Genomic DNA, 27,820 nt, shown 5'->3' with positions numbered 1-27,820 from the left:
ACACCGGTGTCTTGCACATTTGCCAACATCTACCTAGCTAGGTTTGAGGACAAATATGTATATTCAGTGAAAGTGAATAACCCCTTTGTTATACCCAATATTTGAGATATATCAATGATATATTCATCATGTGTTCAGGCACCGAACTACAGTTTCAAAGTTTTGTTGAGTATCTTAATAATACCAATGAGAATTTCTTATAGCATCCATAATGTGTATGCCCCGAATGATAATAATGCCCCCTTTTACGCTCTTCTGGAGAACAGACTGCATTTGGATGGAACTCACAACAGAATTGTGGGTGGCGATTTTAACTCAGTTGCCTCTGTTCTGGAAGACCGGAAGAGGGATGTGGGGATGGTCAGTTCGCAAAGGCTCTCTGACAAGGTTCTACCTCCCTTATTAACCTCTACAGGATTGTATGATACCTGGCGCTCTTTACACCCTGATGACAGGGAGTATACGCATTTCTCACATGCACATAATGTATGGTCCCGTATTGATTATCTTTTCCTTCCTTTGCACATGGCATCTAGGGTGGTCTCCGCCGAAATTCATGACTTACTGATTTCCGATCACTCACCTATTTCCATTTCCCTGCAGGATACCTACCCTAGAGGAACTGATTTTCTATGGCGCTTTCCTTCTTTTCTGGCCGGAGACGACAACTTTAAAGATACACTGCAAGGTTGGTGGTGGGAGTTTCAGGGTGACAATCCCCGGGATGCATCAGATGTTTCGACCCACTGGGAGACTGCTAAAGCGGTACTGAGGGGTCGAATTCTCAGTTATGTCAGCAATCTGCGCAAGGTAGTAGCTAAACAATACCAGGAGGCTAGCTCGGCTCTTAGACAGGCGTACACTCAGTTCCTTCGGGTGGCCACCACTAGGAATAAGGAGGCCTGGATTGCAGCTAGAAACAACTTTGAAGTTTGGGTGGATAAAAGGGAGGCGATGTACAGGTCGGAGTTCCAGACAGATCTGTTCAGATTTGGGAATAAGTCAGGCAAAATGTTGGCTAACTTAGCGCGGGGCAGAAGGGCTCCTACAGTCATTACGGCTCTGAAAGAGGAGGGGGGAGTGACCCAAACAAATCCTAAGTTGATAAATGATCTTCTGGGAAAATATTATGAGCGTCTCTACAGTGACACTCCAGTGGACCCGGAAAAGGGTAGGCGGTTTCTGTCAGGCGTTAAATTGCCTTCCCTGACGGAGGAACAACAGGGATCTTTGAATGCGGAAATAACGGCTGAGGAGGTGCTACATACAATACGCTCCTTGCATAATGGTAAGGTGCCAGGCCCTGACGGATTCTCAGGAGAATTTTATAAAGTCTTACAGGATAACCTTACCCCCACGATGACGGAGTATTTCAACCATCTTTTGCACACGGGTAGTTTTCCAGCTCATGTTAATGTCGCCCACATTAAACTGATACTTAAACCTAATAAGGACCCGCAAGATCCAGGCTCGTATCGCCCGATATCACTCATTAACCAGGATCTCAAGATATTGACTAAAATATTGGCTGACAGATTGAGTCTCTTAATGCCTACCCTGGTGGGTCCTTCCCAAGTAGGTTTCATTAAAGGGAGGTCGGGGGTGGCGAATATTAGGAAGGTACTGGCTACATTGGACTGGGTCAGGCGCCGCCCTCAGCCAGCCTGGGCCCCTATTCTGTTGGCTTTAGATGCCGAAAAGGCTTTTGACTCAGTGCGTTGGGACTGGTTGGGGGCGGTGCTAGACAAATTCCAGATTGTTGGGGATGTCCGTACTTTTTTGGGAGGTCTTTATTCTAGTCCGGCTGCGCGCATTCACACGGGAGGTTTTTTGTCTCGGGTTTTCCCCCTTCAGAGAGGGACTAGACAGGGTTGTCCGCTTTCCCCCCTTCTTTTTGACCTAGCCATCGAGCCTTTAGCCAGATTTCTAGAGGATTCTGACTTATACAAGGGCATTACCATAGGCAAGAAGGAGGTCAAACTAACCTTGTATGCTGATGATCTTTTAATTTTCATGGATACCCCCCAGCGTCACTTGGGCCCCTTAATGGAGTTCCTGAGTTCTTTTGGGTCCTTTTCGGGGTATAAAATTAACTAGTCTAAAAGTGAGATTCTTGAGCTACACGCCGCTAACCCACCGCAGCTTTGGCGGGATGCTGGTCTCTCTTTATCTGTTGTTAAGAAACAGGTTACGTACTTGGGGGTCAAAATTGGTAAGCTCCCGGGGTCACTGTATTTGCTAAATTATCCTCCCCTCATAACGAAAATAATTTATGAACTAGAGAGATGGCATTCACTCCCCTTATCTCTGCTGGGGAGGTGCCAGCTCATCAAGATGATGAGTTTTTCTAAGCTGCTCTACCCTCTCCAGACGCTTCCGATCCTACTGAAACATACAGATGTCAATGCACTAAATAAGGCTTTTACCAAGTTCTTGTGGTCTGGCAGGCGCCCTCGTATCTCTCTTTCGAAGCTTATGCTATGGAAACCAGAGGGAGGAGTAAAATTCCCGAATATACGGGGATACAATCTAGCATGTCTCATGCGTCACGTGTCCGACTGGGTACACGACACGGATCTTTTCTCTAATAGGGAGGTGGAACAAAACCTGGTTGCCCCATGGAACTTGGTGTCGTGCCTTCACTCTAATCTGTCTGCATTGCCTGGGGATATTAAATCTTCGCTTTTATTGAGAGATACGATAGCAACCTGGAAGGCGGTTAGGAAGACTTTTAACTTGCCTCATGCAATCTCCAAATGGATGCCGTTATGGGGTCATCCGGAGTTCCCTTCCGGAACTAGTTTGAGACCTCCTGAGCTGTGGATATCTAGGGGTTTGGCTAGGGCGGAACATCTGATGCATCTGGGAGACAAACGCTGGCTGACTCCAAAAGAATTGAAGGAAAAATACGCTCTGCCGGATTCCCATTTCCTGCAAATAATGCAGATTGTGGGTTTCTGTTCACATAGATTGCGTGATTTGTCGAGGGAAGCGTCCAAAAATTCCTTCGATGAAGTCCTCAGTTTCTCCCCCCAAACGGTTTCACTCTCTAGGCTGTATAGGGCCTTCTCAGGAAATTTCACGAAGGTCAAGGCTTCCACACTTTTTAAGAAATGGGAACACATCACCATGGATGATGAGATTGGGGTTAAGATCCTGGAAGGTTGGAGTAAGGTACGCCAGTGCGTGGTAGGTGAGACTTGGCGTGAAACCTTTTTCAGGATGATGCACCGGGCAATCTATGGTTTTAACTTTCCGGCCTCTCCCCAGTTTCCGGATCGTATCACACATTGTCCCAATTGTAAGTTGGCGGCTACGGATTTCTGGCATGGCATTTGGACGTGTCCTGAGGTAGTCAAATTCTGGGCCGCTGTGATAGATTATATTAAGAAGAACTGGTCGGTGGAATTGTCTATGGAACCCCAGGCCCTGGTCTTTCATTATATCCGCCCGGTGAACCAGACTCGGATCCCGATTTTGTTGCACTCAGTCTTATTAGTAGCCAAAAGAGTCTTGCTCCAAAGATGGCTTACAGATGCCATGCCAGACATTCCTGATGTGGTCTCTGAATTGAAAGTTCTTTTGGGATTTGAAAGGATTGAAGCGTCTAGGCACAAAGAAGGTTCAGCTTCCAAATTCTTTAATAAATGGCGTACTTTTATTGCCGCGCACTTTAGTCCGCCAGAGACTAGGGAATTGGTGAAGCCCTTTCAGTATACCTCGTGGTATCTTAAAGCTTCTCTGGGTAATACCCTGGGACCCCTGGCAGTATAGTCCTGCCTCCCCCCCCCCCCCTTCCCCCTATTTCTGTCCCTCCCCCCTCTTTCCTTTCTTTTCTTTATTTCTTTCTGGTTTTTATATGCTTTTACTTCTTTCAGAAAAATTGGAAAATGCAGTCAGATTCATGTATATTATACTCATGTTCCTCATGTAACTGTTTGTGCCCCCTGGTTTTCTCTGGAACCCATGCGGGGAAAGTGTGTGTAATGATTGATATGTGGGTACATGACCCGTGCCTTGTTTCTTTTTGATGAATCTGCTTCAAATAAACAGAATAAAAAAAAAAAAAATAATACCAATGAGATGAACATGAAGTTCACCTATAACTATGGAGGCTCCACCTTGGAATTTTTGGATGTTTTGGTATGGGTAAAGGATGGGGAGTTGGTCACGAAGGGTTGTAGAAAACCCACGGAGACTAATTATTTGCTACACTATTCTAGTCATCATCCCCAGAGTGTAAAAAAAAGTCAGTCCCGTATGGGCAATTTATTAGAATGAAGAGAATAAATGGTATGGAGGAAAGCTATAGGGTCCAGGCCCTTGATGCTTGTTAGTTAGGGAATACCCGATAAAAAAATAAGCAAAAAAGAACAAATGATTTGCATTCACTTTTAAATATAGCCTGATGGCAGACATTATAAGAAAAGTTGTACTAGATAATTAGAAAATATTATCGAGGGACAGTAGACTGGGTGATGTCGCTGACATGAAACCACTTGTAGCATTTAGGAGAAGTCATACACTTAAAGATAGATTGAAGAAAAAACGAATGTGTGGCTAAAAGATTGTATGCCTATAGGGAATAGGAGATGTGGCAGTTGGTCTCATTGTAATCATAATTCCCAGAAAAACTGAGTTTTGGAGGGGTACAAGAGTAAATATGTGGTGCACCTGAAAATGTGGCTGATTTTATATAGGCAAAAAGATCAGGAGCCTATATGAGAGGTTTAGAGAACATTCTAATTCTATTAGTACTGGAAAAAGTTGCCCGCGGGTAATAGAGCATGTCAGGTCTGAACATGGAGGTAATCCTAAGGTTTTGAGTTTCTCTGGGATAGAGGTAGTTCCGTGCCTGCCACAAGGGGGAGATGGACATCGCACCTTGCTAAGAAAAGAAGCGAGGTGGATTATACGATCGGGAGTCATTGGCGCTCTAGGACTAAATGAGAAGAATGATCTCAGTGTAATTTTGTAGACCCAAATTTTCAATTGTCTCTATATTTGCACATATGTTTTTGTTAATGTATAGCTAGCTGGTTCTCCGGGATTGGCATTGTTTTCTGTGCCAACCCACCAACCAGTGTATAAAGGATGAGACGTAATGATGGCCTGAGGAAGCGCACTAGCGCGAAACGGCCGTCGCCACTAGCTGTTAGCCTGCATGGTATGCTATGTCCGTCTCTGCCTTGCTATCCAGAGCATACAGGTGAAACTCGAAAAATTAGAATATCGTGCAAAAGTTAATTTATTTCAGTAATGCAACTTAAAATTTGAAAATTGTGAAAAGGTTCAATATTCTAGGCTCAAAGTGTCACACTCTAGTCAGCTAATTACTCCATACTCCCTGAGCAAAGGGTACCTGAGATTGGGACTTTGGGTTTCATAAGCGATAAGCCATAATCATCCAAATTATAATAAAGGCTTGAAATATCTCGCTTTGCATGTAATGAGTCTATCTCATATGTTCGTTTCACCTTTAAAGTTGCATTACTGAAATAAATTAACTTTGCACGGTAATTTTTCGAGTTTCACCTGTACTTTTGTTCAGAATAAATGAAGAATTCACTACTTCGGTGAGTGCCGTCTGTTTAATTATTATTTTCTATTAACACTAACAAATGTAAGGAATAACGCAAGTCACCCGTACATACCAAATGCTAAAACACTGGGTAATACTGACATGGAAAAGGACTTAGGAATTTTAGTGGACGGCAAACTGTAGAAACCAGTGTCAGGCAGCTGCTGCCAAGGCTAATAAGATAATGGGTTGCATCAAAAGGGGCATAGATGCCCGTGATAAGAACATAGTCCTACCACTTTACAAATCGCTAGTCAGACCACATATGGAGTACTGTGTACAGTTCTGGGCTCCTGTAAACAAGGCAGACATAGCAGAGCTGGAGAGGGTTCAGAGGAGGGCAACTAAAGTAATAACTGGAATGGAGCAACTACAGTAACCTTAAAGATTATCAAAATTAGGGTTATTCTGGATGTATTTCTGGAGTGTAATAATATTACAGGCTATAGCTACTAGAGAGTTGATCCAGGGAGTTATTCTGATTGCCTGATTGGAGTTGGGAAGGAATTTTTTCCCCCCAAAATGAGAAAAATTGGCTTCTACCTCACAGGTGTTTTTCTGCCTTCCTCTGGATCAAATTGCAGGATAACAGGCCGAACTGGATGGACAGATGTCTTTTTCAGACTCACAAACTGTTACTGTGTTTAAATGAGTTGTCCCATGTATAATATTCTACATTTTTCAAACCAGCGCCTGGATCTGAATACTTTTGTAATTGCATGTAATTAAAAATGGAGTATAGCCACAGAATTTTTCACTGAAATCTATCTGTACAGCGCCACCTGCTGTTTGCTCTTGTTCTAATTTCTCTGTCTGGCTCACTAAGATGGACGCACATGCTCAGTTCCATCCTCCAGCTGCAGCACACAGGATACGCCATCTGAGAAAAAGACAGCTTGAAATAAATCTAGCAGAGCAATTGATGCAATGAATGGGGAGATCTCTGGACCCATGTGAGGTACAGGGCTGATTCTAGCTTTGTTAGAAAGCGATTGTCATGCACTTACTACATGATATCGGACTTTCATTTTTTTACATTAATCATGGGCTAATCCATTTAAGGCTAGCCATTGACAATATCAGCCTTATCAGTTACCAATTTCAAAGAGAACAACCACAAAATCGAACATCTATGCGGCCTGGAAAACATGGTCTGCCCATTTAAAAGGGTGTTCTGAGATTTAAATACTGATGACTTATCCTCTGGATAGGTGGGGGTCTGACACCTGGTACCTCCACCAATCAGCTGTGTGAGAAGACACCGGTGCTCTCAGTAGTACCGCGGCCTTCTCTCTGCTCACCAAGTACAGCACTGAACATTGTATAGCAGCTGTGCTTGGTATCAGCTCAGCCCCATAGAAGTGAATAGGGCTGAGCTGCGCCTAGGCCATGTGACTGATGAACGTGTCGTCACTCGGCCTAGGGAAAGCTAGAGAAGGCCACGGCGGTACTGCAAGCACTGCTGCCTTTTCAAACAGCGGATCGGCAGAGGTTCCAAGTGATGGACCCACACCGATCACATAATAATGACCTATCCAGAGGACGGGTCATCAGCATTGAAGTCTCGGAAACCCCCTTTATTTAAGTCTCAGAAAACCTCTTTAAACAGCTTATCCAATAAGATAAAACCACAGAAATTTGCAAATAAAATAAAAAACATGCATTTTTTTAAAATCAGATGATAAAGAAAACACATACCTCTCTTTTGTAATTGCAAAAAGATCATCGCCATCATCAAACAGGCTAGATTTCTTCTCACTCTTCTCCTCCTTGGGCTTTGGAGGAACAGCTGCATCTTTTTTGCTTTTCCCAGTTGGTTTTATGCTGGCAGGTTGAGTGACAAGATCCTGCATGGAACAAAGTAAAGCTACTTTCACACTAGTGTTTTTTTTTTTTTTGCGGATCCGCCATGGATCTGCAAAAACGTTTCCATTACAATAATACAACCGCATGCATCCGTTATGAACGGGTCCAGTTGTATTAGGTCTTCTATAGCCATGATGGATCAGTCTTGAACACCATTGAAATGGGGGACGGATCAGTTTTCTATTGTGCCAGAGAAAACCGATTCATCCCCATTGACTTACATTGTGTGCCAGGACGGATCCGTTTGGAGACTAAACAGAGGCAAACTGATGCATTCTGAGCGGATCCTTTTCCATTCAGAATGCATTAGGGCCAAACGGATCCCTTTTGAGAGCCCTGAACGGATCTCACAAACGGAAAGCCAAAACGTGAGTGTGAAAGTAGCCTAAGGTGAAACCAATGTCTGAAACGGACCATTTTATTCAGGACTTGCAACATGACGGTACAGGTTTAGTAATCTTACACACAGTGTCAGCTTAGACTGACTGTCTAATCCTGCACCAGATTTATCCCAGTCGCCCAGGCTGGATGAGAAATGTGGCGCAGGGATAGACACATTACCCCTTTTCCGCTAAGCCCTGCCTCTTAGTGCATGTTGGGAGAAAAAGTGTAGACACTCTAAAAGCGCAAGATTGTGCCATTTTGTTGAAAAAGATTTTTAACGCAGACACATTTGTAAATATGGGCCGATGTCTTCTTGCCATATGGCACATCTTTATGGCTTCATGATCTATCTACCTACTCAGGGTTCTCCGGTTTAGGAGCCGACAATGGGAATGATGGTAACCTTGCCGCAGTCAGGGACATGCTGCTCAAGCATGAGACTGACGAGTCCCGGGATTGGCCGCAGTAGCAAGCCATTTCCAGTTAAGCGGGAACTAGAAGTGGCCGAGAACGGGGCAGCGGTGGAGGAATGGAAGGGATTCTGGACAGTTGAGTTTTGTTTTTTTATCTGTCCACAGGTTGTCATTAATGGGTTTGTTGGCTCCTAGGCCAGACAACCCCTTTAAGAAACATATAAACCTCTGCTCACAAACCTTTCATATAACTGTGCCCTTGTCTGTACCTAAAAATTAAAAACAGCATTATGTGTAATGCATCCATTGGATTACTGGACTAAATTTGGTGTCAGTCATGTGACCCTCACACATGGCATGTGACCCCTGACAATCAGTTAACACTGTCCAGGGATCTAACAGTAGTTTATCCAGGAGCAGAACTTACACAGTATTACTACCTATAGCAACACCTTATCGTCATGTCTGTCAGTCTATGCAAGTAGCATCTTGGCATCAGCTCTGTCCTGGCTGTGTAAAGGCTGCTCTGATGACACCACCTAGAGACAGGCAGCCATATTATAGAAGTACACACACAGTGAAGAATTTGTTGTAATAGCCACAAAAACAACCACTAAATCACCATTAGTCCTATTTAGTTATCCCATGTATGTGTCCTGTGTTGACTCAGCACATGTATGCCATGTAACCCTGTTTCTGCCTAAATGCCGAGTTCGGGGGTTGTCACATTTAGTCTTTTTTCAGTTTATACATTTTGCGGGACTACCATACTCTATTTTACTGTGCTGACTCAAATGGTGGTACTAAATTCATAATATGAAAAGTATTACCTCCTCATCACTACTAAAAAAGCCCGATTTTAGATTCTTCACTTCTGCTGGTATGGTAGATTTTTGCACTGACTTGGAGGCAGCACTTGATACTGCTTTTTCTGGTACCGATCCAAAAATATCCTGAAACAAAAACAAAAAATAAATAAAAATCAGATGAATTAACACAGAAGAAAAATAGATCGGTCTTTTATGCTTTGTTTAAAATCTGCCTCCTACTCCTAATCTGAAACTACTGTGGTTAGGGTCATCAGGACGGTTATAGCCCGAGGAACAGCCTCCTAGTGGCAATATCCATAGCCAAGGTAGCTGTCTCCAACTAAGATGTCGATCTTGGTAAGGTTATGTGTCTTTAGACTGGACATGTTAGACCTTTATAATAGATTAGAATACTTGCATGATTTTTTATTTAAAAAAAATACAGCAAATGAAACCAGCCCTCAAATAAAAAATGGGGGGGGGGGGGGGGGGGTTAGCGGTGATTATAAATAAAAACTAAAGTGCATTTAAGAAAAATTATAAAAAGATTCAAAAGCATCTACATTCATAGAAATAAATTATAGCATGCCTTAAATGAAGGTCCTAAAGGGATTTTCCCACAATACAAACCTCTACAGGGATAACTACTAATCACAAGAACAGGGGTCCCGTCCCTCCAAATGAACGGAGTGGAGGGTCATGCATGCCCACTGCCTCTCCATTTAGAGACGGACTGGTGTAGAAATGTGCATGCTCAAACTGCCAGTTCATTTTCGTTCTCATGATCATGGGGGGTCCCAGCTGTCAGACCACCACCAATCAGATATGTATCCTCTGTACTGTGGATCTGGTATACGTTCATATTGTAGGAAAACCCCTTTAACCACCTCAGCTCCCCTAGCTTAAACACCCTTAATGACCAGACCACTTTTTACAATTCTGCACTACACTACTTTCACTGTTTATTGCTCGGTCATGCAACTTACCACCCAAATGAATTTTACCTCCTTTTCTTCTCACTAATAGAGCTTTCATTTGGTGGTATTTCATTGCTGCTGACATTTTTACTTTTTTTGTTATTAATCGAAATTTACCGAAATTTTTGCAAAAAAATGACATTTTTCACTTTCAGTTGTAAAATAAAAAAAAAAAAACGACATCTATATATACATTTTTCTCTAAATTTATTGTTCTACATGTCTTTGATAAAAAAAAAAATGTCATAGCGTTTACAAACTATGGTACAAAAATGTGAATTTCCGCTTTTTGAAGCAGCTCTGACTTTCTGAGCACCTGTCATGTTTCCTGAGGCTCTACAATGCCCAGACAGTAGAAAAACCCCACAAATGACCCCATTTCGGAAAGTAGACACCCTAAGGTATTCACTGATGGGCATAGTGAGTTCATAAAACTTTTTATTTTTTGTCACAAGTTAGCGGAAAATGATGATTTTTATTTTATTTATTTTTTTCCTTACAAAGTCTATTATTCCACTAACTTGTGACAAAAAATAAAAACTTCCATGAACTCACTATGCCCATCACGAAATACCTTGGGGTGTCTTCTTTCCAAAATGGGGTCACTTGTGGGGTAGTTATACTGCCCTGGCATTTTAGGGGCCCTAATTTGTGAGAAGTAGTTTGAAATCAAAATGTGTAAAAAATGCCCTGTGAAATCCTAAAGGTGCTCTTTGGAATGTGGGCCCCTTTGCCCACCTAGGCTGCAAAAAAGTGTCACACATGTGGTATCGCCGTACTCAGGAGAAGTCGGGCAATGTGTTTAGGGGTGTCATTTTACATATATCTCGGTCAAATGCCAACTTTGTATAAAAAAAAATAATAATGGGAAAAGTTGTCTTTTGCCGAGATATTTCTCTCACCCAGCATGGGTATATGTAAAAGGACACCCCAAAACACATTGCCCAACTTCTCCTGAGTACGGCGATACCGCATGTGTGACACTTTTTTGCAGCCTAGATGCGCAAAGGGGCCCAAATTCCTTTTAGGAGGGCATTTTTAGACATTTGGATCCCAGACTTCTTCTCACGCTTTAGGGCACCCCAAGGTATTCAATGAGGGGCATGGCGAGTTCATCGAATTTTTTTTTTTTTTTTTTGGCACAAGTTAGCGGAAATAGATTTTTGTTTAGTTTTTTTATCACAAAGTCTCCCTTTTCGCTAACTTGGGACAAAAATTTCAATCTTTCATGGACTCGATATGCCCCTCAGCGAATACCTTGGGGTGTCTTCTTTCCAAAATTGGGTCATTTGTGGGGTGTTGGTACTGCCCTGGCATTTGAGGGTCTCCGCAATCATTACATGTATGGCCAGCATTAGGAGTTTCTGCTATTCTCCTTATATTGAGCATACGGGTAATGAGATTTTTTTTTTTTTCCGTTCAGCCTCTGGGCTGAAAGAAAAAATGAATGGCACAGATTTCTTCATTCGCATCGATCAATGTGGATGAAAAAAATCTCTGCCAAAAAAATAAAAAAGGAGGGGAAAGGCGTCTACCAGGACATAGGAGTTCCGCCCAACATCCAAACCACCTTAGCTCGTATGCCCTGGCAAACCCGATTTCTCCATTCACATCAATCGATGTGGATGAATAAATCATTGCCAGGATTTATTTATTTTTATATACAAAGTGTTTGCCAAAGCATATGAACACCGCCGCCCCCTCAGCTCATATGCCTCGGCAAACGTAACTTTTACTGCAGAGGAGAAATCTCATCTTGCAGCGCCGCATACACCGACTTTTGTGTAATCTGACAGCAGCGCAATGCTTCTGTCAGAATGCACATCAGTGCTGCAGCTAGTCGATCGGTTGGTCCACCTGGAAGGTAAGAAAAAACCAGGCCGCGACGCAATAAATTTATTAACTTTATAATAACATTTGAACGGAACATATAAACTTTATTTAACTTTTTTGCTTACTGGTGATTTTTTTTTTTGTTTTCTTTGTTTTTACCTTTATAGGACAAACCTCTCCTTCCCCATGGGACAAAGTGCAAAGCGCAAATCGCCCAAAGATGTGGCAAAGTACATTATGCACTTTGTCCCAGGTGAAAGGAGAGGTTTGCAGCAGCTCTGTGTGAATGGGCCCTAATAGCCCTGTGTGCCTGTCCTGTGAGATGCAATCCCTATGCTAAGTGTACCTGTGGGTGGTACTTCCGGAAACACTCCCCTAAGCATAGGGCAGGGTGGTCAGGGCAGTCAGGAAAGAAATAGCGGGTGTCACGCCTTATTCCACTCCTGCTACAGACACAACATTTTTTTCGGGGTGGCACTTGGGTTGAGGTACCAGAAACAACATTGGGGAAATGTCGCTCGTGTAGACGGCTCACTACACTGGTGGATGGGGCCACGGAACCTCCTGGATACAGGAGGTTCTCGATGATCTCTTCCTGAAATTTGAGGAAGGATCCTGTTCTCCCAGCCTTACTGTAGAGAACAAAACTATTATACAGAGCCAATTGAATTAAATATACAGACACCTTCTTATACCAGCGTCTGGTTCTGCGGGAAACTAAATACGGAGACAACATCTGGTCATTGAAGTCCACCCCTCCCATGAGCGCATTATAGTCGTGGACACAGAGGGGCTTTTCAATGACACTGGTTGCTCGTTCTATTTGTATTGTCGTGTCTGCGTGAATGGAGGAGAGCATGTAAACGTCACGCTTGTCTCTCCATTTCACCGCGAGCAGTTCTTGGTTACACAAGGCAGCTCTCCCCCCCCCCTTGCAAGACGGGTGGTAACGAGCCGTTAGGGGAAGCCCCGGCGACTTGGTCGCGCGGTGCCACAGCAGCCAATCTGTTCTAGGAACAAATGCCTGAAGAGGGGCACACTTGTGTAGAAATTGTCCACATAAAGATGGTACCCCTTGCAAAATAAGGGTGACACCTAGTCCCAGACTGTCTTCCCACTGCTCCCCAGGTAGTCAGGGCAACCGACCGGCTCCAGGGTCCGATCTTTACCCTCATAGATCCGAAATTTGTGGGTAAAGCCTGTGGCCCTTTCACAGAGCTTATACAATTTGACCCCATACCGGGCGCGCTTGCTTGAGATGTATTGATTGAAGCCAAGGCGCCCGGTAAAATGTATAAGGGACTCGTCTACGCAGATGCTTTGCTCAGGGGTATACACATCTGCAGATTTGGTGTTGAAGTGGTCTATGAGGGGCCGAATTTTGTGGAGCTAAAGTGCAGAATGGCCTCAAATCGTGCCCTGGACATGGCAGCTGAGAACACGGGCATGTGATGAATTGGGTTTGTGGACCAATATGACCGCAATTCATGCTTTTTGGTTAGACCCATGTTGAGGAGAAGGCCCAGAAATGTTTTTAATTCGGAAACTTGGACGGGTTTCCACCGGAAAGGCTGGGCATAATAGCTTCCCGGGTTGGCGGCTATAAATTGAGTGGCATATCGATTTGTTTCTGCCACAACTAAGTCCAACAGCTCCGCAGTCAAGAACAGCTAAAAAAAATCCCAGGGCCGAACCGATCTGAGCGGTCTCAACCCGGACTCCAGACTGGGCGGTGAAAGGGGGAACTAATGGTGCGGCTGAAGTTGGGGGCCAATCAGGGTTTGCCAGCACCTCAGGGACTCTAGGGGCTCTACGGGCCTGTCTGTGCGGTGGCTGCGACGGGGTAACTACTGCACGTGCCACCGTACCAGCTTCAACTGTCATTCTGGTGCTCGCCACTTCACCATGTTGTACGGCAGTGTTGGTACTACGTCCAGGGTGAGCTGCGCTGCTGGTGTATGCCTCACCACGTAATCCGACAGCGCCAGCCCCACTCTGCTGCCCTTGAAGCGGATCCTGCGCAACTTGTGGTGTAGCAACACGGGGCCGGGTACGCCTGGTGGTATCAGGGACCTCAACCTCCTCGTCTGAACTTTGGGTCAGACTGCCACTGCTTTCTACAGGTTCATATTCTGACCCGCTGGATTCGTCAGATGAGGGTTCCCATTCCTCATCCGACTGGGTCAGAAGCCTGTAGGCCTCTTCAGAAGAATACCCCTTGTTTGCCATTTGGTCAACTAAATTTAGGGGGTATTCCCTGAGACTACCCAAGAAAAAAAGCAAGCCTGTCTTACAAATGGGAGGCTAGCGAAGTACCGGAAGCCACTGCGATTGATAAAAAATATCAAAATTGTTTTTTTTATTGCCGCAGCGCTTGTGAAGTGATTGTGCAGTGATCAAAAAAATATTAATTTTTTGTCGCTGCGGCGGGGCGGGCGTGGGTGAACGCACGTGTGGGCGACCGATCAGGCCTGATCGGGCAAACACTGCGTTTTAGGTGGAGGGCGAACTAAGGTGACACTAATACTATTATAGATCTGACTGTGATCAGTTTTGATAACTTACAGATACAATGCTGATTAGCGATATGCTAATCAGCGAATCAGTGATTGCGGTGTGGTGGGCTGGGCGCTAAACGTTCGCTAACTACCTAACCAAGGGGCCTAAACTATCCTAAAACCTAACAGTCAATACGAGTGAAAAAATGAGATTTTTGTGAACTCACCTTGTAAAATCTCTTTCTCGCTTTATTCATTGGGGGACACAGGACCATGGGTATAGCTTGCTGCTGCCACTAGGAGGCGACACTAGGCTGAAAGCTGTTTGCTCCTCCCCTGCAGGCTATACCCCCTCCAGCCTGGAGAGAGCATATCAGTTTGTGCTTCAGCAGTAGGAGAAACATACCGAAACAAAACAAAAACAGGAAGACCACAGTCCAACAAAACAACCGAACCGGACCCCAGTCCCAACCGGCAACTTGGACCACTGGTCTCAGTAGAAACCAACAACAATGGGTGGGTGCTGTATCCCCCAATGAATAAAGCGAGAAAGAGATTTTACAAGGTGAGTTCACAAAAATCTCGTTTTCTCGCTCATATCATTGGGGGACACAGGACCATGGGACGTCCTAAAGCAGTCCCCGGGGTGGGAAACCACTGACTCCACATCCCACAGGTGAGACACTACACTGCGGCCTGTAAGATCCGTCGGCCAAGAGCAGCATCCGCCGATGCGAACGAATGCACTTTGTAAAACTTGGTGAAGGTGTGCAACGAAGACCAAGTTGCTGCCTTACACAGTTGAGACGCCGAAGCGTGGTGAAAGTGTGCCCAAGAAGCCCCGACCGCCCTGGTCGAGTGAGCCGTGATACCAGGTGGAGGAACCCTGCCCTTGGAGAGGTAGGCCTCGTGGATGGCCAATCTAATCCACCGAGCAATCGCCACCTTGGATGCCGCCAAAACTTTACGAGGACCCTCCGGAACCAGGAACAGGGAGTCCGCTCGCCTAAAGGAGGCCACCGCGGCCAGGTAGATCCGTAAGGCCCGCACCACATCCAAACGATGAAGCGCCACTTCCCTAGGATGGGAAGGTTTAGGGCAAAGCGAAGGGAGGACAATGTCCTCATTGACATGGAAAGCCGACACCACCTTCGGCAGAAACGACGGCACCGTCCGGAGCACCACCTTATCCTGATGGAACACCAAGAAGGGCTCCTTGCACGACAGTGCCGCCAGTTCTGACACCCGACGTATGGACGTAATGGCAACTAGGAATGCGACCTTCCATGACAACCTGCGGAGGGAGACTTCTCGCAGGGGTTCAAACGGCTCGGACTGAAGTGCAACCAGCACCAAATTCAGATCCCAGGAATGCTACGGTGGCCTATATGGAACCGCGGTGTGCGCAACACCCTGCATTAAAGTCTTGACCGGGCCCAGCACCGCCAGCGTACGCTGGAAAAATATTGAAAGGGCCGAAACCTGTCCTTTCAATGAACTCAGGGCCAGACCCAGCTCCAAACCCGCCTGAAGAAAGGCCAACACCGTAGGGAGGGAAAACCTCCTAGAGGGGAGGTCCCTGTCCTCACAGAATTTTAGGAACGACTTCCACGTACGATAGTAGATTTTCGCGGAGGAGGGCTTCCGAGCCCTAATCATCGTGCGAACGACCGCATCCGAGAAACCCCTTTTCTTCAGCAGGAAGGTTTCAATAGCCACGCCGTCAAACGCAGCGTATGTAAACCCTGGTGGAAGACTGGGCCCTGTGAGAGCAGGTCGGGCCTGAGTGGAAGAGGCCACGGCGCGTCCCCCAGGAGCAGAACGAGCTCCGAGTACCAAGCTCGGCGCGGCCAGTCTGGGGCAATCAGGAGCGTTTGAACACCCTCCATCCTGATTCTGCGAAGAATCCGCGGTAGGAGCGGCAGCGGCGGGAACACGTACAGAAAACTGAAGTCGTCCCACGGTGCCACGAGTGCGTCTACGTCGTAGGCCATCGGATCCCTTGCGCGAGACAGGAAGCACGGGAGTTTGTGGTTCAACCGAGATGCCATTAGGTCCACTTCCGGGCGACCCCACCGGAGACAAAGGTCCTCGAACACCTCCGGGTGGAGAGCCCACTCCCCCGAGTCCACCGTCGTACGGCTGAGGAAATCCGCCGTCCAATTGTCCACGCCCGGGATGAAGATCGCCGATACCACTGGGACATGGGCTTCTGCCCACTGCAGAATCCTCGCGGCCTCGTCCATCACCGCTCCGCTGCGCGTCCCCCCCCTGGTGATTGATGTAGGCAACCGCTGTGGCGTTGTCCGACTGTATCCTGACCGGACGGCCCCGCAAATCGATGGTCCAATGGCAAAGGGAGAGGTAGATGGCCCGGAGCTCCAGGATATTGATGGGCAGTTTGGACTCCGACAGAGACCAGACTCCTTGGGCTGTCCGAGTACCGAAGACCCCTCCCCAACCACGGAGGCTGGTGTCGGTCGTAATCACCGTCCATGACACCGGCAGGAACGACTTCCCTGACGACAGGTGGTCCGAAACCAACCCCCAGGCGAGAGCCTCGCGAACAGGCTGAGACAGCGAGATCCTGAGGTCCAGTGAATCCCGGGACTTGTCCCAGGAGGACAGGATGAGCCGCTAAAACTCCCTGGTGTGGAACTGGGCGAACGGTACCGCCTCGAATGAGGCCACCATCAGCCCCAGAACTCGCATGCAGTTGCGAATGGATACCTTGCGACGCGGGGTGAGCAGAACCACTGCATTCTGAATGTCCGATCTCTTGTCCAGAGGGAGACGCACCACGGCCGCCTCGGAATCCAGAGTCATACCCAGGAACCTGATCTGAGTGGTCGGAGACAGGCATGACTTCCTTCGGTTGAGAATCCAACCAAAGCGAGTGAGCGTGCTCATCGTAATCCGAAGGCTGTCTGCGCATTGCGACGCTGACGGGGCTTTGACTAAGATGTCGTTCAGGTATGGGAGAAGGGTAATGCCTCTGGACCGCAGAATCCCCAGAAGGGGTGCCAGAATCTTCGTGAACACCCGCGGGGCCGTCGCCAGACCGAATGGCAGAGCGACGAACTGGAAGTGATCCGACTGGATGGCAAATCGGAGGAAACATTGGTGCAAGGTAGCGATAGGTATGTGGAGATACGCATCTTGCACGTCCAAAGACGCCATGTGCTCCCCCTGCACCAATGCGGCCACAACGGAACGAAGAGATTCCATTCTGAACCTCTGAACCCGTAGATAGCGGTTCAGAAGTTTGAGGTCCAGCACCGGTCTCACATCGCCCTCCTTCTTGGGGACCACAAACAGGTTGGAATAAAAACCTGTGAAACGCTCTTCCGGAGGCACCGGAGAAATCACCCCCCGCAGAAGTAGGGACTGGACGGCGTTCAAGAAAGCCGCGGCCCGGACGGGATCCCTGGGAGGCTGGGAAAGGAAGAAACGGTTGGGGGGAAGGGACCTGAATTCTATTTTGTAGCCCGAAGAAACTACCTCGAGCGCCCATGCGTCCGGAATGTGGGCGTGCCAAATGTCCTGGAACAGGAGAAGACGCCCCCCCACCTGAGCGGGTGGGGACAAACCTTCATGCAGAAGGCTGCTTACTTGGCGCTGTGCGAGGTTGCTGGGCACGCGGACGCCAGGCCTGCTGGGGCTTAAAGGACGGGCCTTTCCGCCGATCCTGGTTGGGTGGTCCCGCCGCGGAGGTGGGAACTGAACGGGTGCCTGAGAAACGGCGAAAGGACTGGAAGCGCGAAGACGCAGACCTGGACTGAAAGGGACGCTTCGCTTTGGGTTGGGGCAGATGGGTGCTTTTTCCACCCGTAGCTTCTGAGATTATTACATCCAGTTTCGGGCCAAGAAGCCGAGCCCCAGAAAACGGAAGCTTTAAGAGAGAGCGTTTAGAGGAAGAATCAGCCTTCCAGGCCTTGAGCCATAACTCCCGGCGGACCGAAGTGGTGAGAGCTGAGGCACGGGCAACCATCGACCCAGCATCCAGTGCCGCTTCACAGATATATTTCCCCGCATGGGAAATTTGGAGCGCAGACAACTCGAGTTCAGCAGGCGGGAGGTTGGACAAAATGTCCTGGCTCAACCGGAGGGACCACTCCGAAACCGCCTTGGCTACCCAGGCGGATGCGAAAATCGGACGCAGTGCCGAACCGCTCGCCGTAAAGATTGACTTGGAGAGCGACTCTACGCGACGGTCCACCGGATCCTGGAGTGAAGAACCATCCGCTATCGGAATGGTCGTAGATTTCGCCAGGCGAGCCACCGGCGGGTCCACCTTCGGCGGGGAGGACCATTGGTCCACGGTCTCGCGTGGGAAGGGGTAGAGAAGGTCTAGACGTTTTGGGATAACAAAACGCAAACCCGGCTGGTCCCAAGCCTTGTTAACCACAATAGAAAAATCTTCGTGTAACGGGAACGCCTTGGGGGTCTGTTTCGCACGCAGAAACGACACCCCTTGTTGGCTAGTGGAGGGAAGGTCCTCCTGAACCCGGAAGGTGTCCCTTATCGCCGAAATCAGGCTATCCACCATGGAAGCAATCTGAGAAGAGTGCTCCAGGTCCATATCCGCATCCGAATCCCCAAGCTCGCCCTCAGACAGTGCGTCGCCTAACAGGGAGGACGCCTGTGACTGGGATCCAGGAGCAGGGGGGGATGCTGAGGCGTCAGAGGAGGAACGGTTGCCTGCTCTGGGGCGCTTACTAGGAGGTCTGCCTCTGGTTTGCGTGCAATGCGGTTGCGCGGATTGCACCGGTGGCGATTTCTCCACTAAACGACCCAGCAATGAAAGGGTGGAATGGGAGATCTTAGAGAGGTCCTCCACTGCCCGTGACAGAGACCTAGCCCAGTCTGGTTCCCCCTGAACAGGACGATCTAAGGCTTCTGTGGGCTGCAGTGGTCTGGGGGGATTGCTCTGCGCAGGCTTCTGACAAGCCGAGCAGTGATAGTGACTGGCCCCGAGGGAATTTAGCTGAACACACGGAACAGGCATAGTAAGTGGTCCTACAGGTTGTCTGAGGGGGGTCAGTGGCCGGGTCAGACATGGTCAGATCTCCTGCTGGACGGGGTATCTATCTCCTACCAGAACGGAGCGAGAGCCACGGTCCTGTGTCCACCACGCTGCGCCGGGAGGAAGAGGAAGTTTCAGCAGGGCGGGATAATAAGCCCCGCCCCCTTAAGCCCGGGAGCGGCAGACTAATTGAAGTAGGGAATCTAGCGCCGCCCACCCCTGTGCACGTGACCGCAGCCGCGGCCAGCGTGCCTAATGTTCCCGACTAATATGTCCGCCCGCAGAGAGAGAGACAGTCCCCAACACCGGCCGTGCGGCTAACGAGGATCGCGGCGCCCCGCCAATGGATCATCTGCCCTGCGCAAATCCAAGTGCCGGCTGCGATCGCACTGAAACGGGGGGGGGGGGGGGCGGGGGGGGAAGGGGGCCCTGGTGCTGTGGGATGTCCGGCTCATCGGACGGGCCTGGGCATGTTGTCACACCGAGAGTGGGAGCCTGGGGGAAAGTGACTGCTGACTGAGAGGGGGAGTCACTTACCTATCTTCATCTGTGGTCTTCACCCTCAGATGCATCACCAGCAGGGCCACCCTACGACCGCTGGCACCAGGCGACAGGGGTCCGGGCAGAAGAGGGCTGAAGAGAGGGTGGTCCTGTAGCTGGGGGGAAGCAGGGGAGCGAGGCTGCCCTGGTCCGCTTTTCCTTCTTGGGGTGGCAAGGCGGTGAACAAGGTACACCGGCCAGCCTGCCGGGGATGCAGGGACGCAAGCGACCCTGGATCCCCAACCGGATTCTGGAAAAAAAAAATGAAAAAATAAAAAATAAAAATTATCATGCCACCCTGCCTCCTACGACACTAAGCTAAAAACTGATATGCTCTCTCCAGGCTGGAGGGGCTATAGCCTGCAGAGGAGGAGCAAACAGCTTTCAGCCTAGTGTCGCCTCATAGTGGCAGCAGCAAGCTATACCCATGGTCCTGTGTCCCCCAATGATATGAGCGAGAAAAAAAAAGTGACAGTTTACACTAATCACTTTTTTCCCTTTCACTAGGTGATTGACAGGGGCGATCAAGGGGTTAATTGGGGTGATGGGGGGTATGTGTGGTGTTTGGTGTGTACTCACTGTAGTGTCTGCTCCTCTGCTGGAACCAACCGACGAAAAGGACCAGCAGAGGATCAGAGAAGCCATTTAACACCTTATATTTATAAATATAAGGTGTTAAATGGCTTCTGATTCGGTTTTTTGAAAATCATCAGCCTGCCAGCCACGATCACTGTCTGGCAGGCTGATGACGAAATACTCCTCTAACTTTTGCCGGCCCGCGATGCGCGGGCCGGCTGTGAGCGTAATCTTGCGTCTCGCGAGATGACGCATAGATGCGTGACTCTGCCTGAGACAGCCGCCTCCGGACCACGATCCTGCGTTAGGTGGTCCGGAGACGGTTAAAGGGGTTGTCTCACTTCAGTAAATGGCATTTATCATGTAGAGAAAGTGAATACAAGGCACTTACTAATGTATTGTTTTTGTCCATATTGCCTCCCTGGCCGGCTTGATTAATTTTTCCATGCCATTATAAACTGCTCGTTTCCATGGCTACGACCACCCTACAATCCAGCACCAGTGGCCGTGCTTGCATAGTACAGAAAAAAATTCTATATTGTACAAGCACGGCCACTGCTACTGGATTGCAGCATGGTCGTAACCATGGAAACGAGCAGTTTATAATGTGATAGAAAAATAAATCCAGCCAGCAAAAGAGACAATATGGACAATAAAAATACATTAGTAAGTGCCTTGTATTAACTTTATCTACATGATAAATGCCATTTTCTGAAGTGGGACGACCCCTTTAATTATTCTATCCGTGCCTTTAGCCAACACTGAGCCATAGAACAGTATTTTCACATGTTAGGAAGCATTGGCCAAAAGAGTGAAAATGCTGGCCTTTTTTTCTGTTTGGAGCCTCCGTTGCAGGTTCCATAACATTAGATGGAAAACATAGTGCTGCATCCAAAATGTCGGACATCTCAGCAGTAACAGACTGTTTCCAATGGTCAATGGGGTCTGCTGTGTACCACTGGTGCCTGGCCGTAGCGCGACAGATCCAGCACAGCGTTGTGACTCCCATTATATTGCAGGCTTACATTACTTCAGCTTCTGTAAAACTACCGTATTTTTCGCCCCATAAGACGCACTTTTCCCCCCCCAAAAATCGGGGGGAAATGCCCCTGCGTCTTATGGGGCGAATGCGGACAATTTAACATCGCTGGATGCGATGTAGCTGTCAAGGAACCATGAACCAGACGTACAACAAGAGATACGTGGAAATAAGAAGGCTTTATTGCAAATCAAGCTGTAAGCAAAAGTCCAAACGGATGGCTAAACCGGAGCAGGGTCTTGCGAAGCCAGAGGTCAGGAACCAGAAGGGTAGTCAGACGAAGCCAGGATCAGGAACCAGAAGGGTAGTCAGACGAAGCCAGGATCAGGAACCAGCGGGGTAGTCAGACGAGGCCAGGATCAGGAACCAGAAGCAGCAGCAGTCTTAGAAGCATGTGCACACAGGAGGACCAAGCAAGGAACTGAAGCCACAGACCTCCTATATATATGAGCTAGGCATCCAGCTCCTCCCAGTGGGAAGGAGAAGCCGCAGGGTGGGAGGCTACAAGAAACCCAGAAACCAAGATGGCCGCCAGCACATGTCAAACGAAGGAGACAGCAGAAGGTAAGACCATGACAGTACCTCCCCCTCAAGGGCCCCTCCTCCGCGGAGTAAGGAACGGTTTCTGAGGGAAGCGTGCGTGGAAGGCTCGGAGCAAGGCAGGAGCATGGACATCTGCGGAGGGAACCCAGGAACGCTCCTCTGGACCATAACCACGCCAATGGACCAAAAACTGCAACCGACCGCGGACCAGGCGTGAGTCCAGGATATTGCTCACCTCATACTCCTCACGATTGCCCACTTGGACCGGACGAGGCCGAGGAACCGAGGAAGTGAAACGATTACACACCAATGGCTTCAACAGGGAGACATGAAACACGTTGGAGATCCGCATGCCAGGAGGAAGCGCAAGGGCATAAGCTACCGGGTTTACCCTGCGAAGCACTCGGAAGGGACCAACAAAGCGAGGCGCCAGCTTGGGAGTGGGCACTCGAAGGTTGAGGTTGCGGGTGGACAACCATACACGGTCTCCGACCTGGTAGGAAGGAGCGGGCGCTCGTCTGCGATCAGCCTGGAGTCTCTGGCGCTGCGCAGAGACCTCAAGGGACCTCTGGATCTGTACCCAAGAAGCACGTAGGACGGAAAGGTGATCCTCCACAGCCGGAATATCCTGGGGAGAGAATACCTCCGGTAACACGGCAGGTTGGAACCCATAATTGGCCATGAAGGGAGACGTCCCAGAGGAAGAGTTCACCGCCGTGTTCCTGGCAAACTCAGCCCAAGGCAGGAGGTCAACCCAATTGTCTTGGTGATCGGAGACATAGCAACAAAGGAATTGCTCCAAGGCCTGATTGGATCGTTCTGCGGCCCCATTGGACTGAGGGTGGTAGGCCGAGGAGAAAGACAGATGAATCCCCAACTGGGAGCAAAAGGCGCGCCAGAACCTGGACACAAACTGACTCCCCCGATCCGACACAATCTCCTTGGGCAAACCGTGCAACCGGAAGACCTCCCTGGCGAAAATCGTGGCCAACTCTTGTGCAGAGGGTAACTTCTTGAGAGGAACACAGTGGCACATTTTGGAAAACCGATCCACAATCATGAGAATGACCGTATGGCCTCGGGATGCAGGGAGGTCCACAATGAAATCCATCCCCAGGTGTGACCATGGGCGCTCCCCGGTGGCTATGGGTTGCAAAAGGCCCAACGGAAGGTGCCGAGGGGACTTACTCTGGGCACAAACGGAGCATGCCGCTACATATGCGGCGATGTCGGAACGTAGAGAAGGCCACCAGAACAGACGTGAAACAGCCCAGGACAGCTGATTCTTTCCAGGATGCCCCGCGGCCTTGGAGTTATGGTAGGTTCGCAACAACCGAGTGCGCAACTCCTCAGGCACAAAACATCTGCCGTTGGGTCTCCCAGAGGGAGCACCAGATTGAGCCGCCAAAATCTGCTCACCCAGGGGAGAGGTCAGGCTGGTGCGAATGGCGGCCAGGATCTGATTCGGAGGTATGACCGAAGTCGGAATCGACTCCTCCCCGGACAGCTCGGAGTACTGCCGTGATAAGGCATCCGCTCTGATGTTCTTGGAACCGGGTAGGTAGGAGACCACGTAATTAAAACGTGACAAGAACAGAGCCCATCTGGCCTGACGTGGTGTCAATCTCTTGGCCTCAGAAAGGTAGGTCAGATTCTTGTGGTCCGTCAGGATGAGAACCGGAACCACCGAACCCTCGAGCAAGTGCCTCCATTCTTTAAGGGCCTGCACGATGGCCAATAACTCCCTGTCACCAATCTGATAGTTGCACTCCGCGGAAGACAGTTTCCGGGAGTAAAACCCACAAGGAAGCAGAGGACCCTCTGGTGTTCTACGCTGAGACAGAAGGGCCCCTACTCCCGTCTCAGACGCGTCCACCTCGAGGACAAAGGGCAACCCAGGGTTGGGATGCGACAGAATCGGAGCCGACACAAAGGCGGACTTTAGAGCCTCAAAAGCTCGGATGGCCTCGAGCGGCCAGACCTGGAAATTACTGCCCTTCCTGGTCAGATCCGTGAGAGGCTTGGCTAGCATAGAAAAGTCCCTGATGAACTTCCGATAATAATTGGCGAAGCCCAAAAAGCGCTGCAGGGCACGAAGACCACTGGGCTGGGGCCACTGTAAGACAGCCGAAACCTTCTCAGGATCCATGGAGAACCCATCAGCGGAAATGATGTAACCTAAGAAGGTTACCTGGGATCGGTGAAATTCGCATTTCTCAAGCTTACCGAACAGCCTGTTCTCTCGTAACCGTTGCAACACTCGTCTGACATCCATAATGTGGGCCTCCATGGATTCAGAATATACCAAGATGTCATCCAAATAGACCACCACACACTGCTGCAACAGGTCACGGAAAACATCGTTGATGAATTCCTGGAAGACTGCGGGCGCATTGCACAACCCAAAGGGCATAACCAAGGATTCATAATGACCGGTCCTGGTGTTAAACGCGGTCTTCCACTCATCGCCCGCCTTGATCCTTACCAGGTTATATGCCGCCCTCAGGTCGAGTTTGGTAAAGACCGTGGCCCCTTTGAGGCGATCGAACAGCTCAGAAATCAAGGGTATCGGGTAAGCGTTCTTGATCGTGATGCGATTGAGACCCCTGTAATCGATGCAAGGCCTCAACTCACCGCCCTTCTTTTTCACAAAGAAAAATCCAGCCCCTGCCGGGGACGAGGATTTGCGGATGTGTCCGCGTGAAAGCGCCTCCCTCACGTACTCCTCCATGGCCTCATTCTCCGCTACCGACAGTGGATAGACCTTGCCACGAGGAGGAACGGCACCAGATTGTAACTCTATGGCACAATCGTATGGGCGGTGCGGAGGTAGGGCAACCGCGCGCACCTTATCGAATACATCCCGGTACTCTTCGTATTCAGGAGGCAACAGAGAGTCCGAGGAAGTACACAGCAACTTGACAGGCCCATGGATGCAACTAGCCCCACACTGCGGTGACCACGAGAGGATCTCGGCCGATCTCCAATCGAAAGTCGGATTATGCTTCTGGAGCCAGGGGTACCCCAAGACCACCGAGTAGTGTGGAGACGAAATAACCTGGAGACAGACCGACTCTCTGTGAACAGCACCAATGGCTATTCCCACTGGAAGGGTCTCATGAGTCACGTGTGGCGGCAGAAGGGGTCTGCCGTCTATCGCCTCAAGAGCCAGTGGGGAACCTCGAGGCTGCAGAGGAATGGAATTGGCGGCAGCGAACACACTATCAATGAACAAACCACCAGCACCAGAGTCCACCAACGCCTGGGTCGTCACCGAGCCCCCGACCCAGGAGAGGACAACAGTGATCAGTGGTTTGTCAACACGGGAAACCGGGGACGAGGAAACTCCACCCAAGATCTGCCCCCGACAGGATCTCAGGTGCGAGCGTTTCCCGGACGGTTCGGACATGCCAACCGAAAATGCCCACCGAGACCACAGTACATGCATCGGCCCTCGCGTCTCCGGAGTACCCTCTCCCCCTCGGTCAGGCGAGCAAACCCCAGCTGCATGGGTTCACCCCCAGACAAGTCATCCCCAGGAGGCGTGGGAGGAGAGGGAGGCACGGGTGGGACAGCAAACGTAGGCGCCAATCTGTTAGAAGACCTCCGCAGGCTCTCCTTAAAGGAAGGTCTCTCCCTGAGTCTGGTGTCAATCAAAATCAGGAAAGAAATAAGAGACTCGAGCTCCACTGGTAGGTCCTTAGCTGCAACCTCATCCTTCAAGGCATCCGAGAGACCATGAGAGAAAGCAGCGACCAGAGCCTCATTATTCCAGCCCACCTCTGCTGCCAGGGTACGAAACTCAATGGCGTATTCAGCTACGGATCGTGAACCCTGTCTGATGGACATAAGGAGCTTCGCAGCAGAGGCAGCACGAGCCGGCACATCGAATACCTTACGAAGAGAAGCAACAAAACCGGAAAACTCGGCAACCACCGGATTGTTGTTCTCCCATAAAGGGCTGGCCCAGGCCAAGGCCTTGTCCGAGAGCAGCGAGATCAAGAAGCCCACCTTTGATCTCTCAGTAGGAAAGGCATGTGGCAGCAACTCGAAATAAATGCCCACCTGGTTAAGGAAACCTCGGCACTGAGTTGGCTCTCCCTCAAAGCGCTGTGGAAGGGGGGCAGAACCGGTCATACCCCGAGACACCGCAGGCGCAGCAACAGGTGTCTGGGTAGACTCTGGCGCAACAACCGGAGCGGCAGTAGGAGCGGGCCCAGAAGCGACAACCGACCCATCGGCAACGGAAGCGAAATGAGCCGTGCGTTCAAGCAGGGTTTGCAACGCCACAGCGAACCGACCCAACAGGTGATCCTGCTGATCAAGTCTGGCAACCAGCGTAGGTAGCGAGGATGGCCCTGTACCGTCAGAATTCATGGCTTGGTCCTAATGTCAAGGAACCATGAACCAGACGTACAACAAGAGATACGTGGAAATAAGAAGGCTTTATTGCAAATCAAGCTGTAAGCAAAAGTCCAAACGGATGGCTAAACCGGAGCAGGGTCTTGCGAAGCCAGAGGTCAGGAACCAGAAGGGTAGTCAGACGAAGCCAGGATCAGGAACCAGAAGGGTAGTCAGACGAAGCCAGGATCAGGAACCAGCGGGGTAGTCAGACGAGGCCAGGATCAGGAACCAGAAGCAGCAGCAGTCTTAGAAGCATGTGCACACAGGAGGACCAAGCAAGGAACTGAAGCCACAGACCTCCTATATATATGAGCTAGGCATCCAGCTCCTCCCAGTGGGAAGGAGAAGCCGCAGGGTGGGAGGCTACAAGAAACCCAGAAACCAAGATGGCCGCCAGCACATGTCAAACGAAGGAGACAGCAGAAGGTAAGACCATGACAGTAGCGTACGCTGGGGCCGGGGGAGGGACTGGAGGAGGAGCTGGGGGCCGGGAATAGCGGCGGGGCGGTGCAATCAATGTACTATAGCCCCGCCCCGCCGCTCCGATATACTAATATTAAATGTCTTATTCGATTAAAATATATTAGATATGCCCCCTCACTCCTATATTGCTAATTGTACCTTAAATCCTATTCCTAGCTTCTGTAATGCAGGACGGGCGGGCGGCAGCGTGACTCCTTGATGTCACGTGCCTGCGCCGCCTACTTTATGAATGAAGCAGGCGGCGCAGGCAAGTGACGTCAGCGAGTGACGCGCCGGCCGCCCGGCCTGCATTACAGAAGCTAGGAATAGGATGTAAGGTACAATTAGCAATATAGGAGTGAGGGGGCATATCTAATACATTTTAATCGAATAAGACATGTAATATTAGCACTGGGGGCGGCAGAGGCGGCGGCGGGTGGGTGAGCTGATCTGTAGATGGCACAGTTAAGGGGGGGGGGGGGGGTGTCTGTGGATGCCACTGTTATGGGCTGGGGGGCTGTGGATGCCACTGTTTTGGGCTGGGGGGCTGTGGATGGCACATATATAACAGTGCCATCCACAGATCCCCCCCCCCCCTGTAACAGTGCCATCCACAGATCCCACCCCCCCCCCTGTAACAGTGCCATCCACAGATCCCCCCCCCCCTGTAACAGTGCCATCCACAGATTTCCCCCCCCCCCCCCCCCCCCCCCTGTAAAGTGCCATCACAGAATCCCCCCCCCTGTAACAGTGCCATCCCAGATCCCCAATCCCCCACCCCCTGGAACAGTGTGTCAGTACTCATGCCACAAGATCCCCCCCACCTGTAACACGTGCCTCCACAGATCCCCCCCCCTATAACAGGTGTA

General features: G+C 49.6%; 1 protein-coding gene across 2 annotated transcripts in view; it reads right to left on the bottom strand.

The window, feature by feature from the left end:
• The window catches only part of LOC122942450 (WASH complex subunit 2A-like), a 138,534-nt gene that overhangs the window by 37,235 nt on the left and 73,479 nt on the right, over positions 1–27,820 (bottom strand). For both annotated transcript variants that reach the window (XM_044300080.1, XM_044300079.1), the window contains exons 18-19: positions 9,075–9,197; positions 7,280–7,428 (exon numbers count right to left, since the gene is read on the bottom strand). In XM_044300080.1, the coding sequence (XP_044156015.1) occupies positions 7,280–7,428; positions 9,075–9,197 (272 nt within the window). The remainder of the gene's footprint in view (positions 1–7,279; positions 7,429–9,074; positions 9,198–27,820) is intronic.

This window comes from Bufo gargarizans, chromosome 6, assembly GCF_014858855.1.
Source record: "Bufo gargarizans isolate SCDJY-AF-19 chromosome 6, ASM1485885v1, whole genome shotgun sequence".
In the NCBI taxonomy this organism is placed as follows: domain Eukaryota; kingdom Metazoa; phylum Chordata; class Amphibia; order Anura; family Bufonidae; genus Bufo; species Bufo gargarizans.
The sequence above is the reverse complement of the archived record's forward strand: the minus strand, read 5'-3'. Positions and strand labels throughout refer to the sequence as shown.